Source organism: Glandiceps talaboti, chromosome 12, assembly GCF_964340395.1.
Source record: "Glandiceps talaboti chromosome 12, keGlaTala1.1, whole genome shotgun sequence".
NCBI classification, from domain to species: Eukaryota; Metazoa; Hemichordata; class Enteropneusta; family Spengelidae; genus Glandiceps; species Glandiceps talaboti.
Genome location: NC_135560.1, coordinates 575,478 through 598,366, shown reverse-complemented (window position 1 = coordinate 598,366; position 22,889 = coordinate 575,478). Strand labels below are relative to the sequence as shown.

The following is a 22,889-nucleotide window of genomic DNA, read 5'->3' as shown; positions in this document are numbered from 1 at the left end:
ACCTTATCCATCATTCTGTCCATGGTTTCTACCTTATCCATCAGTCAGTCCATGGTTTCTACCTTATCCATCAGTCTGTCAACAGTTTCTACCTTATCCGTCAGTCTGTCCATGATTTCTACCTTATCCATCAGTCTGTCCATGGTTTCTACCTTATCCGTCAGTCTGTCAACAGTTTCTACCTTATCCATCATTCTGTCCATGGTTTCTACCTTATCCATCATTCTGTCCATGGTTTCTACCTTATCCATCAGTCTGTCAACAGTTTCTACCTTATCCATCGTTCTGTCCATGGTTTCTACCTTATCCATCAGTCTGTCAACAGTTTCTACCTTATCCATCGTTCTATCCATGGTTTCTACCTTATCCATCATTCTGTCAACAGTTTCTACCTTATCCATCATTCTGTCCATGGTTTCTACCTTATCCATCAGTCTGTCCATGGTTTCTACCTTATCCATCAGTCTGTCAACAGTTTCTACCTTATCCATCAGTCTGTCAACAGTTTCTACCTTATCCATCATTCTGTCCATGGTTTCTACCTTATCCATCAGTCTGTCAACAGTTTCTACCTTATCCATTATTCTGTCCATGGTTTCTACCTTGTCCATCAGTCTGTCCATGGTTTCTACCTTATCCATCAGTCTGTCAACAGTTTCTACCTTATCCATTATTCTGTCCATGGTTTCTACCTTGTCCATCAGTCTGTCCATGGTTTCTACCTTATCCATCAGTCTGTCAACAGTTTCTACCTTATCCATTATTCTGTCCATGGTTTCTACCTTGTCCATCAGTTTGTCCATGGTTTCTACCTTATCCATCATTCTGTCCATGGTTTCTACCTTATCCATCAGTCTGTCAACAGTTTCTACCTTATCCATTATTCTGTCCATGGTTTCTACCTTGTCCATCAGTTTGTCCATGGTTTCTACCTTATCCATCATTCTGTCCATGGTTTCTACCTTATCCATCAGTCTGTCAACAGTTTCTACCTTATCCATTATTCTGTCCATGGTTTCTACCTTATCCATCAGTCTGTCCATGGTTTCTACCTTATCCATCAGTCTGTCCATGGTTTTTACCTTATCCATCATTCTGTCCATGGTTTCTACCTTATCCATCATTCTGTCCATGGTTTCTACCTTATCCATCATTCTGTCAACAGTTTCTACCTTATCCATCATTCTGTCCATGGTTTCTACCTTATCCATCAGTCAGTCCATGGTTTCTACCTTATCCATCAGTCTGTCAACAGTTTCTACCTTATCCGTCAGTCTGTCCATGATTTCTACCTTATCCATCAGTCTGTCCATGGTTTCTACCTTATCCGTCAGTCTGTCAACAGTTTCTACCTTATCCATCATTCTGTCCATGGTTTCTACCTTATCCATCATTCTGTCCATGGTTTCTACCTTATCCATCAGTCTGTCAACAGTTTCTACCTTATTCATCAGTCTGTCAACAGTTTCTACCTTATCCATCGTTCTGTCCATGGTTTCTACCTTATCCATCAGTCTGTCAACAGTTTCTACCTTATCCATCGTTCTATCCATGGTTTCTACCTTATCCATCATTCTGTCAACAGTTTCTACCTTATCCATCATTCTGTCCATGGTTTCTACCTTATCCATCAGTCTGTCCATGGTTTCTACCTTATCCATCAGTCTGTCAACAGTTTCTACCTTATCCATCAGTCTGTCAACAGTTTCTACCTTATCCATCATTCTGTCCATGGTTTCTACCTTATCCATCAGTCTGTCAACAGTTTCTACCTTATCCATTATTCTGTCCATGGTTTCTACCTTGTCCATCAGTCTGTCCATGGTTTCTACCTTATCCATCAGTCTGTCAACAGTTTCTACCTTATCCATTATTCTGTCCATGGTTTCTACCTTGTCCATCAGTCTGTCCATGGTTTCTACCTTATCCATCAGTCTGTCAACAGTTTCTACCTTATCCATTATTCTGTCCATGGTTTCTACCTTGTCCATCAGTTTGTCCATGGTTTCTACCTTATCCATCATTCTGTCCATGGTTTCTACCTTATCCATCAGTCTGTCAACAGTTTCTACCTTATCCATCATTCTGTCCATGGTTTCTACCTTATCCATCAGTCTGTCAACAGTTTCTACCTTATCCATTATTCTGTCCATGGTTTCTACCTTATCCATCAGTCTGTCCATGGTTTCTACCTTATCCATCAGTCTGTCCATGGTTTTTACCTTATCCATCATTCTGTCCATGGTTTCTACCTTATCCATCATTCTGTCCATGGTTTCTACCTTATCCATCATTCTGTCAACAGTTTCTACCTTATCCATCATTCTGTCCATGGTTTCTACCTTATCCATCATTCTGTCCATGGTTTCTACCTTATCCATCATTCTGTCCATGGTTTCTACCTTATCCATCATTCTGTCCATGGTTTCTACCTTATCCATCATTCTGTCAACAGTTTCTACCTTATCCATCATTCTGTCCATGGTTTCTACCTTATCCGTCAGTCTGTCAACAGTTTCTACCTTATCCATCATTCTGTCCATGGTTTCTACCTTATCCATCATTCTGTCCATGGTTTCTACCTTATCCATCAGTCTGTCAACAGTTTCTACCTTATTCATCAGTCTGTCAACAGTTTCTACCTTATCCATCGTTCTGTCCATGGTTTCTACCTTATCCATCAGTCTGTCAACAGTTTCTACCTTATCCATCGTTCTATCCATGGTTTCTACCTTATCCATCATTCTGTCAACAGTTTCTACCTTATCCATCATTCTGTCCATGGTTTCTACCTTATCCATCAGTCTGTCCATGGTTTCTACCTTATCCATCAGTCTGTCAACAGTTTCTACCTTATCCATCAGTCTGTCAACAGTTTCTACCTTATCCATCATTCTGTCCATGGTTTCTACCTTATCCATCATTCTGTCAACAGTTTCTACCTTATCCATCATTCTGTCCATGGTTTCTACCTTATCCATCATTCTGTCCATGGTTTCTACCTTATCCATCATTCTGTCCATGGTTTCTACCTTATCCATCATTCTGTCCATGGTTTCTACCTTATCCATCATTCTGTCAACAGTTTCTACCTTATCCATCATTCTGTCCATGGTTTCTACCTTATCCGTCAGTCTGTCAACAGTTTCTACCTTATCCATCATTCTGTCCATGGTTTCTACCTTATCCATCATTCTGTCCATGGTTTCTACCTTATCCATCAGTCTGTCAACAGTTTCTACCTTATTCATCAGTCTGTCAACAGTTTCTACCTTATCCATCGTTCTGTCCATGGTTTCTACCTTATCCATCAGTCTGTCAACAGTTTCTACCTTATCCATCGTTCTATCCATGGTTTCTACCTTATCCATCATTCTGTCAACAGTTTCTACCTTATCCATCATTCTGTCCATGGTTTCTACCTTATCCATCAGTCTGTCCATGGTTTCTACCTTATCCATCAGTCTGTCAACAGTTTCTACCTTATCCATCAGTCTGTCAACAGTTTCTACCTTATCCATCATTCTGTCCATGGTTTCTACCTTATCCATCAGTATGTCAACAGTTTCTACCTTATCCATTATTCTGTCCATGGTTTCTACCTTGTCCATCAGTCTGTCCATGGTTTCTACCTTATCCATCAGTCTGTCAACAGTTTCTACCTTATCCATTATTCTGTCCATGGTTTCTACCTTGTCCATCAGTCTGTCCATGGTTTCTACCTTATCCATCAGTCTGTCAACAGTTTCTACCTTATCCATTATTCTGTCCATGGTTTCTACCTTGTCCATCAGTTTGTCCATGGTTTCTACCTTATCCATCATTCTGTCCATGGTTTCTACCTTATCCATCAGTCTGTCAACAGTTTCTACCTTATCCATCATTCTGTCCATGGTTTCTACCTTATCCATCAGTCTGTCAACAGTTTCTACCTTATCCATTATTCTGTCCATGGTTTCTACCTTATCCATCAGTCTGTCCATGGTTTCTACCTTATCCATCAGTCTGTCCATGGTTTTTACCTTATCCATCATTCTGTCCATGGTTTCTACCTTATCCATCATTCTGTCCATGGTTTCTACCTTATCCATCATTCTGTCAACAGTTTCTACCTTATCCATCATTCTGTCCATGGTTTCTACCTTATCCATCATTCTGTCCATGGTTTCTACCTTATCCATCATTCTGTCCATGGTTTCTACCTTATCCATCATTCTGTCCATGGTTTCTACCTTATCCATCATTCTGTCAACAGTTTCTACCTTATCCATCATTCTGTCCATGGTTTCTACCTTATCCATCATTCTGTCAACAATTTCTACCTTATCCATCAGTCTGTCCATGGTTTCTACCTTATCCATCATTCTGTCCATGGTTTCTACCTTATCCATCATTCTGTCCATGGTTTCTACCTTATCCATCATTCTGTCCATGGTTTCTACCTTATCCATCATTCTGTCAACAATTTCTACCTTATCCATCAGTCTGTCCATGGTTTCTACCTTATCCATCATTCTGTCCATGGTTTCTACCTTATCCATCATTCTGTCCATGGTTTCTACCTTATCCATCATTCTGTCCATGGTTTCTACCTTGTCCATCAGTCTGTCCATGGTTTCTACCTTATCCATCAGTCTGTCCATGGTTTCTACCTTATCCATCAGTCTGTCCATGGTTTCTACCTTATCCATCAGTCTGTCCATGGTTTCTACCTTATCCATCATTCTGTAATCATTCCTTTAGTCTCCAATAATGATTCCGAACAACTACATTTCAGATGTATGAAGACAGTGAAGATGAGGATGATGAAGAAGTTGAAGTTGATAAGAAGTCCAAGGTGAGTTAGTCACTTTGATGACCATTATATACATTTATAGAACAATAGACTAGATTAGGTTGTATATCCAGTATATGCTTGATAGAACAAGACTAAATTAGAGTTTATATCCAGTATATACAATTATAGACCAGTGGACTTTATTAGACTGTATGTCTAGTATATTATAGAGTAATAGACTAGGTTGGATTTTATGTCTAGTATGTACAGTTATAGACCAACAGACTTGATTAGACTGTACATCTAGTATACATGTATGCAACTATAGACCAGATTAGATTTTATATTAAATATATACAGACTAATACACTAGATTTTAAGTCCCCACCGGATGAAATCCGGGGGGTTGGGGGGGGGGGGGGGTTACATGCGTGCGTGCGTGAGTGTGTGTGTGTGTGCATGTATGCGTCCGTCCGTCTGGAAGCTCGGGCTTCGTGAAAACATGGAGCATCGTAGTCACATGTCAGTGAATGGTTATCTCTGTAATTGATGCACAGCACCAAGGATATTGGAGTACAGTTATGTAGATGATATTGGTACACACAACACAACTTGTTTTAAATTAGCTTTGAATTTAATAATAATGCAAAGCTCCGAGGACTGAGAGAATCTGGGATCAGCATGTGGGTAGACATTTTCAAGAACTGTACAGTTGCGCTACAACACCATTGGTGCTATTTTTATGGGGGGGGGGGGGGGAGTTAGAAAGCTAGATTACGTTATGGCAAGGATTGTTTTCATATTCATAAAATGTGGACAATCCCTTATGTAAGCCAAATTCCATCAGTGCCTGGATTTATAGCAAATAAAAAGAAACAATCCATGAAGTGTTATTATCAGGACTCTGAACCTCCCTATGAACATTGACACCCCCTTATGTGACCACAAGGTATGCCACCAGTATCGAGAAATAGTAGACAGAAAGAAAACAATCCTTGCCGTTATGCAATATTAGCATTCTAAACTCTAAACTGATCACTCCTTTATATATTGTAAATCATACATTGAGTACATCCAGTAATAATAGCAAGAAAGGTTGTCAGCACTCTGAAATCGTACCCCCTAAAATTGGACACTCCCTTTATGGGACCTCAAGTTAAAGAAAACAATACTTGCCATAGTGTAATGTCAGCATTCAGAACCCTCCCCATAAAAATTGACTATTCCCTTAGATATCCACGCGTATACATCTGTGCATTTAGGAATAGTAGACAGTAAGAAAATAAGCCTTTTGCCATCAAAATGGTTACTCCCTTGTCTTAGGAAGCGCAATAAAAATACCCCCTCCCCCAGATAAATAGTGGTCATTCCCTTATGTTACTTGAGTTTTTGCATCAGTGCTTCAAGGAATAGAGGACAAAAAGAAAACAATCCTTGCAGTAGTATAGGTTCCATTTTACCTTCTGTGAAGGTTATATATTAGAGGTGAAAAGTCTGTGTGTCTGTATCACCATTTTCTAATGAAACGACTGGCTCAAGGGGGGTATTTAAGTGATGTGCGCTGACCAGAAACAATTCTCTTTTTTTGGCTTTTAAAACTCTTTCTACAGTGAGTGCTATGCTACAATGTTCTATAAAGCTTCACATTATATGTTGTGGTTGGCCAGAGGATCGCTTACAGCAATGGGCAAATAGCAATCAATGAGAAAAAATAACTTATTGCATATGTTGTGTTGTATTCCAACAATTGTCTGTAGGAATGACAATCTCAGAACTTTGCCCTTACGGAAGGCATTCAGTTTAAATCTGGTATTGACTATTTCAATTTCATTTTTCAAGAGCCCAGCCCAATACTAGCCCAGCCCAGCTTTTTAGTATATGCCTGCATGTATAATGAGATTCAGTTGCGGTCCTCAAACTAAATGGCATTGTCATACTCTCGCTATTGTTATTGTTCTGAATACCATTGCATTGTTTGATTGTTCATATTTTAGCCTACAACAAATATCGTTATAATTCAGTCTGTAACACTGAGATGAAAAGCATGCTATTTTTGCTAGGTTATTGCATTTGTATACTTGAAAGTATTTTCTATTCGGTTTTCTATCTATATTCAGCTGTACATGTACCATATACCATAATTTGCTGAAAGTTTGCCAATTTATTATTATTTGCTGAGGAATATTCATTCAAACATTGACAGTTACTTTACTAACTAGCAATTAGTCTTACCTGGGCAATTATTTAAACAATAAACCACCCCTGGGGATGGATACCACTTAGTTTTGACCAGTGAACTCAATGTATGCACTCGCTATCGCTTGTATATATATTGAGTTCACTTGTACCATTGAAAATATCAGAAACAAGATAAGAACTAACGTTTTCTCGTTTCATTTGCATTCCCTGTGACTAATTTGCATAACAATAATGCTGCTTCCAAGACAGTTGATCTGGGTCTTGATCATGAGCGTCTTGCAGCAACTGGATTTATTTTATCTGCTACTCGTTTCTAGGATAATCTGTACATTGATTGGCTCATTATAAGTATACAGTTATATGAATAAACAGCCTGTTTGACTCAAGATATAAAATTGAATTGGTTTATTGAATACAGCATGCTTCGTGCATGCCTGGCTGGTTTTGCAACTTGGTGGAGTGAGAAGATAGACATCGTGGCAGGTTGATATTTACAAATTGAATGTATTTACTGAAAGTTATAACAGTAGACTTTCGGGATTAGGGGGATTTCCCACTTGAATTGATGACAGTGGTACTATACTCTAGGACAGGATCCCAGACAAAATTCTATTTAGATTAATGGTAAGTTAGTCAGTGTAAGCTCTTATACTTGCTTCATTTTTATGACAGCTGACATGCTCACTTGTTTCCACTCCAGAACTGATCACATGCATACTTTGTCCTCGCAGTAGACGATGATTTGTACAAATACTCAATAACTTGGCTGCTTTGGAAATTTCCTTCATAATTTCCGATAAACTATTGTCTCATTGAGAAAATCCTCCCCTGAAAATTCGCAGAGATCACTATCACCCCAGACTACAACGTTCATAGCATGCAACAAACAGTGAACATCAAAATTTGGATGAGTGCCATCTGTGCATTATCGCTCATTTTAGACGTGCTAGTTTGATGTCTACTAAGACCAATCAGGTCTCTCAATTTGCGCCATCAATATACTGGTATAATATAATCAGTCAATAGACCCTGGCAGGTGGTTTGTCATTTGACCTTGGCAGTTATTTTGTCAATGGGTTGTAATTTGACCATAGCAGTTATTTGATCAATGGATTGCTATTTGAATTTGGCAGTCATTAAGTCAATGGTTTCCTATTTTGACCCATTGTCAGTTATTTAGGGAATGGTGTTTAACAGTTATATGCAGTAACAGTCTGGTTAGAAAAGACAGTTATTTAGGTTGATATGCATATGTCTGGTATGAAATGCCACTTATTTAGGTAGATATGCAGTTACTGTCCAGTATGAAATCACAGTTATATATATGCAGTTATTATCTGGTATGAAATGTTATTAAGATTGATATGCAGTTATTATCCCGTATGAAATGACAGTTATTTAGGTTGATATGCAGTTATTATCTGGTATGAAATGTTATTTAGACTGATATGCAGTTATTATCCGGTATGAAATGACAGTTATGTAGATTGATATGCAGTTATTATATAGCTGGTATGAAATGTTATTTAGATTGATATGCAGTTATTATCCGGTATGAAATGACAGTTATTTAGATTGATATGCAGTTATTATCCGGTATGAAATGACAGTTATGTAGATTGATATGCAGTTATTATATAGCTGGTATGAAATGTTATTTAGATTGATATGCAGTTATTATCCGGTATGAAATGACAGTTATTTAGGTTGATACGCAGTTATTATCTGGTATGAAATGTTATTTAGATTGATATGCAGTTATTATCCGGTATGAAATGACAGTTATTTAGGTTGATATGCAATTATTATCTGGTATGAAATGGCAGTTATTTAGGTTGATATGCAGTTATTATCTGTTATGAAATGACAGTTATTTAGGTTGATATGCAATTATTATCTGGTATGAAATGACAGTTATTTAGGTTGATATGCAATTATTATCTGGTATGAAATGACAGTTATTTAGGTTGATATGCAGTTATTTAGGTTGATATGCAGTTATCATCTGTTATGAAATGATAGTTATTTAGGTTGATATGCAGTTATTGTCTGGTATGAAACCACAGTTATTTTAGACTAAGGATGATATGCAGTTATTATCTGGTATGAAATGACAGTTATTTTAGACTAAGGTTGATATGCAGTTATTGTCTGGTATGAAACCACAGTTATTTTAGACTAAGGATGATATGCAGTTATTATCTGGTATGAAATGACAGTTATTTTAGACTAAGGTTGATATGCAGTTATTATCTGGTATGAAATGACAGTTATTTTAGACTAAGGTTGATATGCAGTTATTATCTGGTATGAAATGACAGTTATTTTAGACTAAGGTTGATATGCAGTTATTGTCTGGTATGAAACCACAGTTATTTTAGACTAAGGTTGATATGCAGTTATTATCTGGTATGAAATGAGTTATTTTAGACTAAGGATGATATGCAGTTATTATCTGATATGAAACCACAGTTATTTTAGACTAAGGTTGATATGCAGTTATTATCTGGTATGAAATGACAGTTATTTTAGACTAAGGTTGATATGCAGTTATTGTCTGGTATGAAATGACAGTTATTTTAGACTAAGGTTGATATGCAGTTATTATATGGTATGAAATGACAGTTATTTTAGACTAAGGTTGATATGCAGTTATTATCTGGTATGAAACCACAGTTATTTTAGACTAAGGTTGATATGCAGTTATTATCTGGTATGAAACCACAGTTATTTTAGACTAAGGTTGATATGCAGTTATTATCTGGTATGAAATGACAGTTATTTAGGTTGATATGCAATTATTATCTGGTATGAAATGACAGTTATTTAGGTTGATATGCAGTTATTTAGGTTGATATGCAGTTATCATCTGTTATGAAATGATAGTTATTTAGGTTGATATGCAGTTATTGTCTGGTATGAAACCACAGTTATTTTAGACTAAGGATGATATGCAGTTATTATCTGGTATGAAATGACAGTTATTTTAGACTAAGGTTGATATGCAGTTATTGTCTGGTATGAAACCACAGTTATTTTAGACTAAGGATGATATGCAGTTATTATCTGGTATGAAATGACAGTTATTTTAGACTAAGGTTGATATGCAGTTATTATCTGGTATGAAATGACAGTTATTTTAGACTAAGGTTGATATGCAGTTATTATCTGGTATGAAATGACAGTTATTTTAGACTAAGGTTGATATGCAGTTATTGTCTGGTATGAAACCACAGTTATTTTAGACTAAGGTTGATATGCAGTTATTATCTGGTATGAAATGAGTTATTTTAGACTAAGGATGATATGCAGTTATTATCTGATATGAAACCACAGTTATTTTAGACTAAGGTTGATATGCAGTTATTATCTGGTATGAAATGACAGTTATTTTAGACTAAGGTTGATATGCAGTTATTGTCTGGTATGAAATGACAGTTATTTTAGACTAAGGTTGATATGCAGTTATTATATGGTATGAAATGACAGTTATTTTAGACTAAGGTTGATATGCAGTTATTATCTGGTATGAAACCACAGTTATTTTAGACTAAGGTTGATATGCAGTTATTATCTGGTATGAAACCACAGTTATTTTAGACTAAGGTTGATATGCAGTTATTATCTGGTATGAAATGACAGTTATTTATTTCCCGTATGGATACCTTTTACAATAAATTTACAATGATTTAGTCATAGTGGTTAGAACCTTTACTTTATCTCTTTTGTATTTAGTTATTTATATAATAGTCAAAATATTGATATTAGCGGCACTGAGAGCAAACTTTCAGCAGATTATACTATTTTCTACCATAATCTAAATACTTTTGACTTTCTAATGATTTCATTTATTAAACCTAAACAATGCATGTATCTAGTTGAATGACAAAGCTTCATCAGCTATACATACATCATGGTGTCAAGGGTTATTTAGGAGGATTGCAATGTATTGCCCTTTGTCAGCAACTTCTGTTACATTTGCTAACATTAATACCAATTCTTAAATGTGATAACTACTAAAGCAAAAGTGTACCTTTTCCATTCCCTGCTATCATTGATCCTTGCAGAAGAAGGTATGTCATGTAAACATATTGCTGGTGTAGACGATGGTAGTACAGCCAGGTTGCCAAGGTGATGGGAGTTGTATGATTGGTTAGATGGGACATAAGGCAGGTCATGCCTCCATATTTCAACAAGTATCCAATCACCATCACCATCACAACTGATATCACACTATTGCTATTTATTGTGTGTGCAAAGATACTAAAAGTAAAGCTGTGTCATTTTGTACATTGGAGATTGTCACAGACATGCGAGGATAATAAGTTCTCTTGTTTTCATATTTTTTAAAGTAAATATTTGTGTACACATTGGACAGATTTTCTTCAGATGATCATTTTATTTTGAGACTCGACAAAGAAATACTCAGATTTGGTCTCATATTGTTCAAATTTTTGTTTTTCTTGAACAGCAACCTGAAGAGAAAAAGAGCTTTAAGGAAAAATTACAACAAATCCAAGAAGTGTGTCTCCAAGTACAGAATGGACTTGGTGATGCTGCAGCCATGGGTGAACGAGTTGCCAAGTAAGTTGTAGTTTTGATTACTTGTGGTGATGCTACAGCCATGGGTGAACGAGTTGCCAAGTAAGTTGTAGTTTTGATTACTTGTGTTGATGCTGCAGCCATGGGGGAATGAGTTGCCAAGTAAGTTGTAGTTTTGATTACTTGTGGTGATGCTACAGCCATGGGTGAACGAGTTGCCAAGTAAGTTGTAGTTTTGATTACTTGTGGTGATGCTGCAGCCATGGGTGAACGAGTTGCCAAGTAAGTTGTAGTTTTGTTTACTTGTGGTGATGCTACAGCCATGGGTGAACGAGTTGCCAAGTAAGTTGTAGTTTTGTTTACTTGTGGTGATGCTACAGCCATGGGTGAACAAGTTGCCAAGTAAGTTGTAGTTTTGATTACTTGTGGTGATGCTGCAGCCATGGGTGAACAAGTTGCCAAGTAAGTTGTAGTTTTGATTACTTGTGGTGATGCTGCAGCCATGGGTGAACAAGATGCCAAGTAAGTTGTAGTTTTGATTACTTGTGGTGATGCTGCAGCCATGGGTGAACGAGTTGCCAAGTAAGTTGTAGTTTTGATTACTTGTGGTGATGCTGCAGCCATGGGTGAACGAGTTGCCAAGTAAGTTGTAGTTTTGATTACTTGTGGTGATGCTACAGCCATGGGTGAACGAGTTGCCAAATAAGTTGTAGTTTTGTTTACTTGTGGTGATGCCGCAGCCATGGGTGAATGAGTTGGCACGTAAATTGTAGTTTTGTTTACTTGTGGTGATGCTGCAGCCATGGGTGAACGAGTTGCCAAATAAGTTGTAGTTTTGTTTACTTGTGGTGATGCCGCAGCCATGGGTGAATGAGTTGGCACGTAAATTGTAGTTTTGTTTACTTGTGGTGATGCTGCAGCCATGGGTGAACGAGTTGCCAAGTAAGTTGTAGTTTTGTTTACTTGTGGTGACGCTACAGCCATGGGTGAATGAGTTGCCAAGTAAGTTGTAGTTTTGTTTACCTGTGGTGATGCTGCAGCCATGGGTGAACGAGTTGCCAAATAAGTTGTAGTTTTGTTTACTTGTGGTGATGCCGCAGCCATGGGTGAATGAGTTGGCACGTAAATTGTAGTTTTGTTTACTTGTGGTGATGCTGCAGCCATGGGTGAACGAGTTGCCAAATAAGTTGTAGTTTTGATTACTTGTGGTGATGCTGCAGCCATGGGTGAATGAGTTGGCACGTAAATTGTAATTATTTATGTTTGCATCATGTTACCTTTCTACATAGACTGTAGGTGCCATGTTAGTACTAGTGCCACCTCTCTGCAAAGAGTGTATGTGCCATGTTAGTACTCGATCATGCCACCTTTCTATGTAGAGTGTAGCTGCCATGTTAGTACTTGTGTCACCTCTACGTAGTGTAAGTGCCATGTTAGTACTCATGCCACCTCTCTACATAGAGTGTAGGTGCCATGTTAGTACTAGCGCCACCTCTCTACATAGAGTGTAGGTGCCATGTTAGTACTAGTGTCACCTCTCTACATAGAGTGTAGGTGCCATGTTAGTACTAGTGCCACCTCTCTACATGTAAGTAGAGTGTAAGTGCCTTGTTAGTACTCATGTCACCTCTCTACATAGAGTTTAGGTGCCATGTTAGTACTAGTGTCACCTCTCTACATAGAGTGTAGGTGCCATGTTAGTACTAGCGCCACCTCTCTACAAAAAGTGTAGGTGCCATGTTAGTACTAGTGCCACCTCTCTACAAAGAGTGTAGGTGCCATGTTAGTACTAGTGCCACCTCTCTACAAAGAGTGTAGGTGCCATGTTAATACTAGTGTCACCTCTCTAAGTAGAGTGTAGGTGCCATGTTAGTTCTAGTGCCACCTTTCTACATAGAGTGTAGGTGCCATGTTAGTACTAGTGCCACCTCTCTACATACAGTGTAGGTGCCATGTTAGTACTAGTGTCACCTCTCTACATGTAAGTGGAGTGTAGGTGCCATGTTAGTACTAGTGCCACCTCTCTACGTAGAGTGTAGGTTCCATGTTAGTACTAGTGCCACCGCTCTTCATAGAGTGTAGGTGCCATGTTAGTGCTAGTGCCACCTCTCTTCATAGAGTATGTGTAGGTTCCATGTTTGTACTAGTGCCACCTCTCTGCAAAGAGTGTATGTGCCATGTTAGTACTCGATCATGCCACCTTTCTATGTAGAGTGTAGCTGCCATGTTAGTACTTGTGTCACCTCTACGTAGTGTAAGTGCCATGTTAGTACTAGTGTCACCTCTCTACATAGAGTGTAGGTGCCATGTTAGTACTAGTGTCACCTCTCTACATAGAGTGTAGGTGCCATGTTAGTACTAGCGCCACCTCTCTACAAAAAGTGTAGGTGCCATGTTAGTACTAGTGCCACCTCTCTACAAAGAGTGTAGGTGCCATGTTAGTACTAGTGCCACCTCTCTACAAAGAGTGTAGGTGCCATGTTAATACTAGTGTCACCTCTCTAAGTAGAGTGTAGGTGCCATGTTAGTTCTAGTGCCACCTTTCTACATAGAGTGTAGGTGCCATGTTAGTACTAGTGCCACCTCTCTACATACAGTGTAGGTGCCATGTTAGTACTAGTGTCACCTCTCTACATGTAAGTGGAGTGTAGGTGCCATGTTAGTACTAGTGCCACCTCTCTACAAAGAGTGTAGGTTCCATGTTAGTACTAGTGCCACCGCTCTTCATAGAGTGTAGGTGCCATGTTAGTACTAGTGTCACCTCTCTACATAGAGTGTAGGTGCCATGTTAGTGCTAGTGCCACCTCTCTTCATAGAGTGTAGGTGCCATGTTAGTACTAGTGCCACCGCTCTTCATAGAGTGTAGGTTCCATGTTAGTACTAGTGCCACCTCTCTACATAGAGTGTAGGTGCCATGTTAGTACTAGTGTCACCTCTCTACATAGAGTGTAGGTGCCATGTTAGTGCTAGTGCCACCTCTCTTCATAGAGTGTAGGTGCCATGTTAGTACTAGTGCCACCTCTCTACATAGAGTGTAGGTGCCATGTTAGTACTAGTGCCACCTCTCTACAAAGAGTGTAGGTGCCATGTTAGTACTAGTGTCACCTCTCTTCATAGAGTGTAGGTGCCATGTTAGTACTAGTGCCACCTCTCTTCATAGAGTATGTGTAGGTTCCATGTTAGTACTACTAGTGCCACCTCTCTTCATAGAGTGTAGGTGCCATGTTAGTACAAGTGCCACCTCTCTTCATATAGTATGTGTAGGTGCCATGTTAGTACTAGTGTCACCTCTCTACATAGAGTGTAGGTGCCATGTTAGTACTAGTGTCACCTCTCTAAGTAGAGTGTAGGTGCCTTGTTAGTACTAGTGCCACCTCTCTACAAAGAGTGTAGGTGCCATGTTAGTACTAGTGCCACCTCTCTACGTAAAGTGAAGGTGCCATGTTAGTACTAGTGCCACCTCTCTACATAGAGTGTAGGTGCCCATGTTAGTACTAGTGTCACCTCTCTTCATAGAGTGTAGGTGCCATGTTAGTACTAGTGCCACCTCTCTTCATATAGTATGTGTAGGTTCCATGTTAGTACTAGTGCCACCTCTCTACATAGAGTGTAGGTGCCATGTTAGTACTAGTGCCACCTCTCTATTGATAATGTTTATGTACCCTATATGTAACTGCCATCACTCTAAAACTTTTTAAATTGCATTCATGTTTTCTTTCTGTTTGTCAGCACATTCAACTGGACAGTGCCTTGGCTGGCTTTCCTTCTGATGATTGTGTTGTCTATTGTCACAGTAGTCCTTTACAACATTCCAATTCGATATTTGATACTTGCCTGGGGTGAGTGCTCTCAACTCTTATCAAACTCTCAACACCTTTTTTTCACTGTAGATCTAGATAATCTCATATTTGTCAAATTAATGTACATTTAGTATGGGTAGTGGAAATAAACTTCAAATTTTTCTGATACTTTTCCATGAAAATTCTAATAAATTCTTATTTAAAATCAACAGGGGAAAAATTGGGGTCACCATGCAACGTTTTAAATAGAGGTCAAAATATTTAAAGATTAAGCCACTTTAGAATCCAATATGGCTTCCAATGACTGTTGACACTATGGGAAAATAAAAAGATTGTCAATTTCGATGAAAACAAGATGATGAACCCCTGACTAAAAGTATATTTTGACTGTGTTGGTAGGTTGCAACAAATTCACAAAGAAGCTGCGTAACCCTCATTTCATAGACAACAATGAACTCGCAGATTATTTGTCAAGGGTGCCATCTGAAGATGAATTGGTAAGTAACCCTGTATTTGAAGTAGACATATGTCAATAAATATGTGATTAGATCAAGTTTGGAAGTGATGGTACTTGTCACCTTTATAGATTACATCACATTATTTTTTGAAGGAAGTCTGCAACCTTGTGATGGATATGTAGAATCATGTCATCAGAGAGATAAATCAGAGCTTTAGGAGAATGCAATGATTATTGTTATGTGCTGAGCATCATCAAAACTTGCAGATGTGAGATATGTGATTGTCACCTGCAAGCCACTTTTGACGAGAAACCAGAAACCTTCTTGTCAGTGAATACAAAAGAATATTTATAATTATGTAATTTAACCTCCCGTTTGATGTCAAATTTGACCTTGAATTGAATCAAAGTATACTTTCAGCTGATTTGTAAAGAACTATGAGTGATTTCACTTGAAGAAATATATAAAGCCAACTAGTAATAAATTACAATAATTGTACTTTTAAATGAAAACAATGTTCAACTAAGAATTGCATCATTGTCAATAAGTTAAGGTGACACTGTATATCATGCCATTATGTCACCCTATCACAGTCAGTAAGTAGGTGACACTATATATCATGCTATCACAGTCAACCCTATCACTGTGTCACTAAGCAGGTGACACTGTATGCCATGCCATTATGTCATCCTATCACAGTCAGTCAGTAAGTACCTGGTGACACTATGTCATGCCATTATGTCATCCTATCACAGTCAGTCAGTAAGTACCTGGTGACACTGTATGTCATGCCATTATGTCATCCTATCACAGTCAGTCAGTAAGTATCTGGTGACACTGTATGTCATGCCATTATGTCATCCTATCAGAGTCAGTCAGTAAGTATCTGGTGACACTGTATGTCATGCCATTATGTCATCCTATCACAGTCAGTCAGTAAGTATCTGGTGACACTGTATGTCATGCCATTATGTCATCCTATCACAGTCAGTCAGTAAGTATCTGGTGACACTGTATGTCATGCCATTATGTCATCCTATCACAGTCAGTCAGTAAGTACCTGGTGACACTATGTCATGCCATTATGTCATCCTATCAGAGTTAGTAAGTAGGTGACAGTATATATCATGCTATCACAGTCAACCCTATCACTGTGTCACTAAGCAGGTGACACTGTATGTCATGCCATTATGTCATCCTATCACAGTCAGTCAGTAAGTACCTGGTGACACTATGTCATGCCATTATGTCATCCTATCACAGTCAGTCAGTAAGTATCTGGTGACACTGTATGTCATGCCATTATGTCAACCTGTCAGTCTATTTTGTCTTTCATTTCTAAATTCTGTCTTTGTTTTATGTCTTTAGTTACAGTACAGAGAACTTCGTCCTGACATACCAGCACAGGTACTAGCAGCAAAGAAAAAGAAAATGTCTTGAGTGACTTCCAGTAAACCAGTACATAGAGGCTAAGCTCTTGTATTTATACACAAATGCAGATGTTTATTTATCTTGATATTGTAAGAGTATTTATTATATATCATTATTTATTTCCAAGTATTGGAGTTTATTGAATTAAAGGGTTTTCAAGAGTCTAAGTGCAATATTGCTTTGCAAACTTTATATATACAATATAGTGATTGGGATGGAAGTAGACATACAGCTGTTAGTTATCAGTTTGTTTTGGATTGTTATACTTAGATTATAGCCATGAAGAGAAGTGACTTTGGATAGAGTCAGAACCAAGGAAGGAAGAACACATTGATTAATACTTACAATAGCAATAAGTATTAACTATCAAATTCTAGCAGGTACTCCTATGTAGTAACTTTATCAGATTCTAGCAGGCACATGTACTCCTATGTAGTCACTGTATAGTCTTGCTGCTAGACGTTCAGGCTTTCTTTCGATCGATGCTATAACTATAAGCGAACGAAGTTCGCATGTGAGGGCTTGCCCGAACAGTCTAGCGAATGTCATTTTCAGACCGGACATTCCATTGAGATTACGATAAGCGGTGGGTTGGGCCATATATGCATATATATACTTTGATATATTCAATCTCTGCATGCAGGTGTTGACAAACACATTTATGTCATTACTATGTTTTATCAGTTTATAAATTGTGTTTGATGAGTGTGTAGACGTTGTCATTCACACATGTTAGTTAACGCATTGGTGGTTATTTTTACAAGCCCCTCCTTAAGATGAATATGCATGAACATTTAGCTATTGTCCTCTGTTTGTGCTTGTCGCTAATACGGTTCTCTGATTGGCAGTTATTTATATCCTGATGACATTCGCTAGACCTCGGATGTTCCATCCTCGATAGCATTGTTCGGCTGTGTGTCGTATTTTATCGGAAGAACATCCGAGGGCTAGCTGATAGACTAGTCACTGTACTGCATTGATGACTATTTGTACTATATATTCACACATACACTTTCCACCAATCATAATGATCATTATCCATTGTTGACAACTCAACGACTTTCCATCAGCCATAATGACCTGTTGTAGACAACTCATTGACTTTACACCAATCATAATGATCATTACCTGTTGTAGACAACTCATTGACTTTACACCAATCAGAACAGTTGTTACCTGTTGTAGACAACTCATTGACTTTACACCAATCAGAACAGTTGTTACCTGTTGTAGACAACTCATTGACTTTACACCAATCAGAACAGTTGTTACCTGTTGTAGACAACTCATTGACTGTACACCAATCATAATGATTGTTACCTGTTGTAGACTACTCATTGACTGTACACCAATCAGAACAGTTGTTACCTGTTGTAGACAACTCATTGACTGTACACCAATCACAACAGTTGTTACCTGTTGTAGACAACTCATTGACTTTACACCAATCAGAACAGTTGTTACCTGTTGTAGACTACTCATTGACTGTACACCAATCAGAACAGTTGTTACCTGTTGTAGACAACTCATTGACTTCACACCAATCATAGTGATTGTTACCTGTTGTAGACTACTCATTGACAGTACACCAATCAGAACAGTTGTTACCTGTTGTAGACAACTCATTGACTTTACACCAATCACAACAATTGTTACCTGTTGTAGACAACTCATTGACTTTACACCAATCATAATGATTGTTACTTGTTGTAGACTACTCATTGACTTTACACCAATCAGAACTATGGATACCTGTTTAGACAGTTCACTCAATTTTTGACACATGACATTGGTTAGCTGTTTTAGACAGCTCAGTGCCTTCCTGCTATCATAGATCTAATTATCAACAGTAGAAAGTAATCAATTTGGTGTATATTGTCATGGGATAGTTTTGATGATAAAATTTATATTCACATTTTTGCTGAATCTATTTGCATTTTAAGGATATCTTTGTCATTTATTATCAAATGAATTTTGAATATTGGGTTCTTTTAAATCCAGTACAAGTTAATTATTGTTTGTCAAGATTTTATTGCAAGGTATTTATGTTCAGGTCAAGGGTAAATTGATGATATCAATTTAAGTTGCCCTTCCATTGCCAAATTCCAGCTTTTGCAAATTGTTGTCTTCAAAGACTTCATAGACAGATAGCATGGCTTTGAGCAATGGACAAGTTAGATATACTGGTAGGTCCTAGTTTGTGACAACAGGGTAAGATTGTAGAGGTAGATTTAAATCTAAAGTTTATTAAGTTATCATGTCTCTAAGTTCTGATAAATTATTATTGATATTAATCTATCTTGTTTACATATTTACTTAGTCCACACCTCAGGTTACTTTGAAATGGCTTTATATATCAAGTATCAACGGCTTCAGTAGCTTTGATGTGCTTGTAAAAATTTGATGAATACTTTTCTATGATGACTGCCATACCAAACCAATAACTAAAGCAATATTTACAAGGGTTGCTATGGCTAACCCTATCACTATGGTTACCATGGATGAACCTATCACTCTAGCAATAGTTGGTTCAAAACAGAGATGTCACTGGCCATGTGACTATATGTGACAATCGTTGATGTTTTGATTTTGAGGTACATATACACAGTTATAACTAGTAGAATTAAAGGCATTTGCATGTGAATGCACTAGCTCAATTTTTCTTTACATTATGACATACAAGTTTAACAGAAAGTAATGTGACATGTAAATGACATGTAAATGATATAGATATGGACAACCAGACTAACTGTGTTATCAAACACTTCCCCCTACCATTCCTAGAACTTGCACTTAACCACCAGTATGGATTTATGATAAAACAAATGTGGCTGCTGCTATATCATATAAGTGTGAACAAAAGATATTAATATGGATTGGCGATTACAATGTAAGAAGACAGCAGACAGTTCAACATTAATTAGACCAAATATTAAAATGATAGACCAGCATTTCTAGTTGAAATTCCTGCATTGTTATTATGCAGTGTATTCTTAGTTCTACTATGCAAGTATTGCAACTGCCAATGCACTTCAAAATCTGATGTCTCATTTTCAAATAAGTTTCTGTACTGTACTTCCATCTACTTTTTGTTGGGCAGCATTGGTTAGTTAATAGAGTGTTACATTTAATATGTCAAATTTAATTCCAACATTGATATTTCAAATAAAGGGTTATTGGTACAACATTCTTGTTGTAAGTATATATTTTTAGCTCCTGTATGTCTGCCTGTGTGTTTACCTCAAAAGACTCCTGTTCTCTCCAAAGACCTACATTTGGATATCACTTTGTACAGTTTTCATAGAACAGATTCGTTTTTATCTCTCGTAAGGTGAGGGTATATTATACTTTTGTCTGTCTGTCTGTCTGTCTGTGTGTAATATGTATGTGTGTCTGTCTGTCTGTGTGTAATATGTATGTGTGTCTGTCTGTCTGTGTGTAATATGTATGTGTGTCTGTCTGTCTGTCTGTCGGTGAATATGATATCTCAAAAACTACTATAATACAGTATCGATTCTTCTGAAACTTGTTGCAAATCTTCCATATGCTAATCACAAGAAGTGATTAGATTTTGGTAAACATCCAGTGAACATTAATTAGTCATTTGCATAATTGATAGTTTTAGTACAACTGAACTGGATAAGGTTCAGTTGTGCTATAGGCATGGCAAAGTGTCTGTGTGTGTGTGTGTGTGTGTGTGTGTGTGTGTAAACAACTTAAAGTCAGGTGGCTTAACAACAGTTTGAGGATTATTGTTACACACCGGATACAAGCACCAAATTTGGCATGAATGTTCCTTAGGGCCTACTGATTGATTTTAGATTGGGAGCCCTCTTGAATATTTACATAAATTTACAAAATTGGTAAAATTAGAAATGGCCACCAACACCCTTGAGAAATCCCATGCTGCTCGGAAATAAGGCACCAAAAATGAGCAAATGTGACATTAACATTATTTGAAACCTACTTTTGATTTTTGTCTCGGAGTCCGGTTGAATATTCGCATACATTTGCTTAAATCACTCAAAATGGCCAGAATGTTATAGAGAAATAACTTGGGTGATCCATAGGACCTAATCACAGATTTAGCCTTAAGTGCTGATGTGAAAACATGCATAAATCAGAAAAAATAAGATGATCACTATCAAACATATTTCTGTGAAATAGCTTAATTTGCAAAAGTTCAAACTGAATTAAGAGCACACAATCTTTCTTTTGATATATTTCTTGATAACAACCAAGAAAAGAACCCCAAATATTTACATAAATGTGCAAAAATCAGAAAATTCAAAACCTTTTGCTACACTTAAAAAAAAGCCTTAGTTCTGGTAAATAACACGTTTTTGTCAGCTCAATCATGGCTCTTGTCATAATATAACTACAATGCCAAATACTGAAAATGGTATTTTTTCTCCCGTAAGGAAGAGATATATTTATGGGTGGAAGTCTGTGTGTCTGTCTGTCTGTGTCATCGTTTCCTCCATAACGGCTTGCTCAATTCAAACAAAATTTTGAAGACGTATTTCATAGGGTAATGGCGAGACTTGATTAGGTTTTGGTAAAAATCATGTGAATATTAATGATCAATTTACATAATTAATGATTTCGGTAATTAGGCTATATCTCAAGAATGCACGCTTCAAATTCATTATAACTTGGTACACACATATGCGATACCAAAGCGCACCTGTCCTGAAAATATTAATATTACTAATGTAGCTTTTAGTTTTAATAAGATATTGGCATATTTTCGGTACATTATACACACGATCGTCATTGACATTAAAGGATCTGTGTCATCGTTTTCTCCATAACGGCTTGCTCAATTCAAACGAAATTGTGAAGATGTATTCTGTAGGGTAATGGCAAGACTTGATTAGGTTTTGGTAAAAATCCCGTGAATATTAATGAGCAATTTACGTAATTAATGATTTTAGGTAATTAGGCTATATCTCTAGAATGCATGCTTCAAATTCATTATAACTTGGGACACACATTTGCGATACCAAAGCGCACCTGTCCTGAAAATATTACTAATGTAGCTTTTAGTTTTAATAAGTCATTGGCATATTTTCGATTGGCCACAAAATAGAAAAAAATAGTTTCTCATCAGGAAATGTCGTCTAAAGTGGTGTGACTTTATCACCATTTTCTAAAACACGACTGGTTCAATTCAAACAAAATTTATTGCATGTGTTCTGTAGGGTAGTGACAAGAACTTATTAGGTTTCGGTAAACATCCCAAGAATATTAACGAGAAATTTACATAATTAATGGTTTTCGGTAATTAGGCTATATCTCAAGAATGCACACTTCAAATTCAATATAATTTGATACATGTATTTGCGATACCAAAGTGCACTTGTCCTGAAAATATTATTGATGTAGCTTTTAGTTTTGATAAATTATTGGCATATTTTTGTAGGCCACTAAAAAGGAAAAAAAAAGTTTCTCATCAGGTTGTCTAAAGTGGTACGACGATGCGCTTATTTTTTAATTTTTTTTACATTCTCAACAAATGTCACAGTACATGTTGTGGTTGGCCAGGAGATCACTAACAGCAATGAGCAAATAGCAATCAATGAGAAAAAATAACTTACATATGTTCTGTTGTATTCCAACAATTGTCTGTAGGAACAACAATCTCAAAACTTTGCCCTTACGGAAGACATTCAGTTTACA

General features: G+C 37.3%; 1 protein-coding gene across 3 annotated transcripts in view; it reads left to right on the top strand.

Annotated features, from left to right (window-relative positions):
- LOC144443622 (multiple C2 and transmembrane domain-containing protein 1-like) overlaps window positions 1-20,380 on the top strand; it is a 127,743-nt gene extending 107,363 nt beyond the window's left edge. For all 3 annotated transcript variants that reach the window (XM_078133166.1, XM_078133165.1, XM_078133167.1), the window contains exons 17-21: window positions 4,778-4,837; window positions 11,448-11,560; window positions 15,248-15,357; window positions 15,718-15,815; window positions 17,145-20,380. In XM_078133166.1, coding sequence (XP_077989292.1) covers window positions 4,778-4,837; window positions 11,448-11,560; window positions 15,248-15,357; window positions 15,718-15,815; window positions 17,145-17,216 — 453 coding nt within the window. In that variant the 3' untranslated portion in view covers window positions 17,217-20,380. The remainder of the gene's footprint in view (window positions 1-4,777; window positions 4,838-11,447; window positions 11,561-15,247; window positions 15,358-15,717; window positions 15,816-17,144) is intronic.
- Window positions 20,381-22,889: the final 2,509 nt, after the last annotated feature.